Below are 4,717 nucleotides of genomic sequence, written 5' to 3' on the forward strand. Positions count from 1 at the left end.
AGGGTTCTCTCAGTGATCATTTCAGAGAAAGTTTACATTTTTTTAATGAATAAAACATCTGCTTTTTACCAATTTGCAAAAATACAATTACACAGAGGAAAATTAAAAAAAAAAAACAAGAAAAAATAATAAAGGCATGGAAAAACACTTTCTCTTCATGAAAATGATTTTTTCCTTTATTTTCTTCATATTGGGAACTTTGTTTTTCTTTTTTATCCTCGTTTTCAGTCAATAATTTGCTTTCAGTTGAGCGAGTATAAGAATTTCTTAACCGTATTTTATTTTCTCTTGTATAGTAGGTTTTTAGATTTTTAAATACAAGAAGATTTTTTGTTTATTTTTGGTTCTATTTCATTTATTTTCAATTTCATTATTATTTTTTTTTCTGATTCTTTTCAAAAAGAAAAAAATTTATAATATTTTTTTGAAATCATAATTTTTTTTTGTGGGTGGGTTGGATAACCGAGAAAATTTTATTCAATTACAAAATTTCATTGTTTAAATTGAAAAAATTAAAATAAACAAAAAGTGCAAAATGATCATTTAATATTTTTGTTTTTAATCTCAAAAATTAAAATTGTATATTTGCTAAAAATAAAAATTTGTGTTCCTTAAAAAAAAAAAATAATTAAAAAATCATGAAATTCCAAGAAAAATAAAGAAATATTGCAAGAGAAGAGGAGTCTTTTAAAAATCCTTAATTAAATCATAAATTAAAAAAAATTTGTTATTTAAAAAACAAAATTATTATTTAATTTTCTAATTATATAATTTAATTATAATGATAAGAGAATAATGAATTACGATAGTAAATATGCTTGGATTTATTTTTTATTATCAGCATTCGTTACTTTTTTAATATTATTACTGTTATTTTTAACAATGCAAGTCGTTGTGGTGAGTATTTTATTTATTTAATATTATATTCAATATCTACACAAACATGCATACATTAATACATATCAAATATATATATATATATATAAATTTTATTTTCTTTATTTTTTATTATCCTTATTTATCCTTTGGTGTTTCTCCCATTGAATTTTAAATATATGACATCATTCTTTCATATTATTCCAATGAATTGTAACTTTTTTTATTTAACAAAAAAAAAAAAAAAACAGAGAACCAAAACAAAAATTTTATTATCAAAGAAAAATTTTTTTTACTTTATTACCTTTACGTTTTTTATTTTTTTTTTTTATGAATAATTTACCGTAATTTGTGTACTAATACATTGTCACCTTTTTTTATTAACTTTCAATTTGAAAATGATAAGAGCATTGTAAATGGACAATTACTATGTTCGTGTTTCTGTGTGTGTGTGTGTGTGTAAACAAATTATTTGATATTCGAAAACGTGAATTATAATCGAAAATCAAATAAAAGAATCGATTATTTATTTTCATCTTTGCTTTTGTTATTTTATTTATTTAATGAAAACTGCTTAATGCATGAGGGTTAATATTTCAGAATTAGAAAGTTCTATTAATTTTTTTTTTATTCGGAAATAATTGAGGTACTGTAATGAAATTTTTACAGAATGTAAATTGAATTATACGGAATTTGAATTTGTATTAAACTTGAAAACTAAAAAATTCGACTTAAGCAGTTTTGGCTTGTGATAGTACATTTTTTAATATAACAATGTAATTATCATACTCTATAGTGATAGCAAATATGATTTTGATGAGAGTTTGGGAAAGTCACAATACAATGCCTCGAAAATCTTGCCTGTATAATGCATATATACACCACTGTTATAACAGTTCTAGTTAAAATTTGTTCATAATTCAACTCAAAAATATTATTAAACGTATTCATAATTTTGTTCACCACAACCATTTGAATTTCATTTTGTGTTACAACATGTACAATTATAATTCTTAAGTCTTATAACCAAAAACAATACGTCACTTTATGACCCATTATGCAAATAAGGGTTAATATTTTTTAAAATCCTTGAGAAACTCCATAAAAATTCAATAACACGACAGTAATTTTTTAAAATTATACAAATGGACACAAAACCATTATTAATTCTGATTCTACTATAAAGGGCATGTTTACTTACAATATTTTAATTTTTAAAATGATGTCATCTCTTTTGTTTTTTTTTAAAACAAAGGATATTTCAAAAAAAAAGTAATGAATTTTAACACGCACACTACAAAAAGAAAGAAAACAATTTTTTTATACGTTTTGAAATCGTTCCAAAGATTAATAGGAAAAAAAAACTTTGACATTTATGAAAAATTAAAACCTTAAATTAATTTTAAATTAAAAATTTAATCAATAACTGGAATATTTTATAACGGTATATTTTTCATATATATGGCAACACCAAAACTATAATTATTTTTTTATTGTAATAATTAATTTTAAATTTTCTTATTAATTTTCTTTTTCAGTACGATCAAAGGAAAATAATATTAAAAGATGCCCAAGAATTACTACAATTTATAAAGCCAAAAACACAATTTATAACTAATTATTACGGTCATCAATGGAATTATATTGGTGATGCAAAATATGGACATCAAATTTATTCAGCATATTTTGATCCTAGAACAGAACTTTATAGTAAGCACATACGTTGCATAATTATATGGGGATTTTTTCATATATTTTTTAAAAATTTTAGATAATAAAGACTATAATGAAGAATTTAATTACTATGGAGCTATAAGAATAATGGCATTTTTACCAATAAAACTGAGGAATGGATTAACTTGTATTATAAAGTAAGTGTATTTTCTAAGGCATTTAGTCTGAATGCTCCATAATAAAATTTGGGAAAGCTTTCACTAAGTGTTGCCCCTTCTCATAATTTCCTTAAAACATTTCTGCCTATAGTCACTCACACCATACTAATGGGCTTCTTGAAATACGTTTTCTCCATGTCCTTCCTTTACTCACCTCACACCGTTCGATTCAATAAAAAATTCCAATAAAATATGTATTTGCTCCCTTTCTGGCCTGCAAAAGAAAATGAGGCGTAAGTAACGTTTATAATAATGTACTTACATAACAAAATTTGAATGAAGATAAAAAAATTAACATTTTACAAGAAATTTCATTTCTCCACGTTTTAAACCTTTTCTTTTTCCCATTATAAACCGGCTTACTGCTGTTATGAAGCTAGCATTCGTATTGCTGCAGTTTCAGAGCTAGTACTGTTTTAAAAAGCGAGAGAACACAAAAAAAAACAAAAAAACATCAAACAAAAAGCAGTACAAACGTTATTCAAAAATATTTAAAAAGTATTGCATAAGTTCAGGCGAAGGCTTTTTCATTTTATAAAATATTTTATGTATGTAGAAAAATTTAAATGTCAACAAAATTTTATTAATAATTTAATCTTAATTATTTATTTTAGGTCGGAAAGCAATAATACTTACGAAATAAAAGCAAGTGAAATTCGACGTTTTCACAAATATGAAGATATTGAAGGAGATTTTGCATTTTATATGATTATGTGCCCACTTTTTATTAATGCCAAAGCAACTATTGTTAAATTACCAGCTTATGTTGCTCTTACATACATGGAAAATCCTTCATCAGTCACTTCGCCAACTTTTATATTAATTAAGTAAAATCAAATTCGTTTCCATTTTTAAAATATTAATTAAAATTTTTTTTCCTTAAATCTTTTGTAGTTTCTCAAAAAATCGAATATTAGATAAACCACGGGATTCACTAGCTATTTGTGTTGGTAGTACAGGATTAAATCATAATTATACAAATACATTAAATTTTATTGAATTTATTGAACTTTATAAATTACTTGGAGCTGAAAAATTCTATTTTTATCATTTTAATGCATCACATAATATGATACAAGCATTAAATTATTATTTACGTGAAGGTGTTATTAAAATAAATAATTGGAATTTTAATATTGAACAATACGAACCAAAAACAATTCATATAACAAATATTGCTGCCCAAAATTTTGATTGCATTTATCGTACATATTTAGATGGTTTCAAATATACAGCAATTGTTGATATTGACGAAATAATAATACCATTCGAATATAATAATTTAACTGATTTTATAAATGCAAAAGATGAAGGACGTAGTAGTGCCTTTATATTCCGTAAGGTTTTATTTTATAAAAAACGTCCAAGTGATTATTTTAATGTGCCACCAAATATTAAAAATAAAAATTTATTAACACAAATTAAAATACAAAAAACTGAAACACCATTACCACAAGGTAAAAATTCAAAATATATTGCCAAAGGTGATGCATTAATTGAAGCTGGTATTAACGGTATTTGGAAATCAACAGAAGGTCATACAGAAACACATGTTAAATCTGATGAAGCATTAATATTTAATTATAGAACATCATGTATTGGAAATACTTGTGGTGCTAATACAGTAACAGATTTTACACTTCGACGTTTCGGATCTTTAATATGGTACAATGTAGAAAATATTTGTAAAATTATATTTTTGAATGGAATTTGTGCTCTTTAGAGCCTATATTTATATACATATATTTTTACACTGAATCTTTATATTTATATATAAAATTGTAAATTTAAATGTAATTTAATAATTCTATGCATAATTAGGTGTGTCTGTATATTAAGTGTCTATGAAAATACGTGGAACTTTTTATTTTGTTAAAGAAATGCTTAACTGTTACCATAAATGTTTGTATATTTATTTATTTGAAAATAAAGGATACGCTTATTGTTTA

General features: G+C 23.5%; 1 protein-coding gene across 1 annotated transcript; it reads left to right on the top strand.

The window, feature by feature from the left end:
- Positions 1–256: 256 nt before the first annotated feature.
- On the top strand, positions 257–4,717 carry LOC129607424 (uncharacterized). The gene is made up of 5 exons (XM_055518447.1): positions 257–897; positions 2,415–2,586; positions 2,648–2,747; positions 3,383–3,595; positions 3,663–4,717. Exons 1-5 carry the CDS (start codon positions 796–798, stop codon positions 4,489–4,491), a joined length of 1,416 nt encoding a protein of 471 aa, XP_055374422.1. The 5' UTR covers positions 257–795; the 3' UTR covers positions 4,492–4,717.

Source organism: Condylostylus longicornis, unplaced genomic scaffold (genome assembly GCF_029603195.1).
Source record: "Condylostylus longicornis isolate FDR11 unplaced genomic scaffold, ASM2960319v2 ptg000027l, whole genome shotgun sequence".
Taxonomy (NCBI): Eukaryota; Metazoa; Arthropoda; class Insecta; order Diptera; family Dolichopodidae; genus Condylostylus; species Condylostylus longicornis.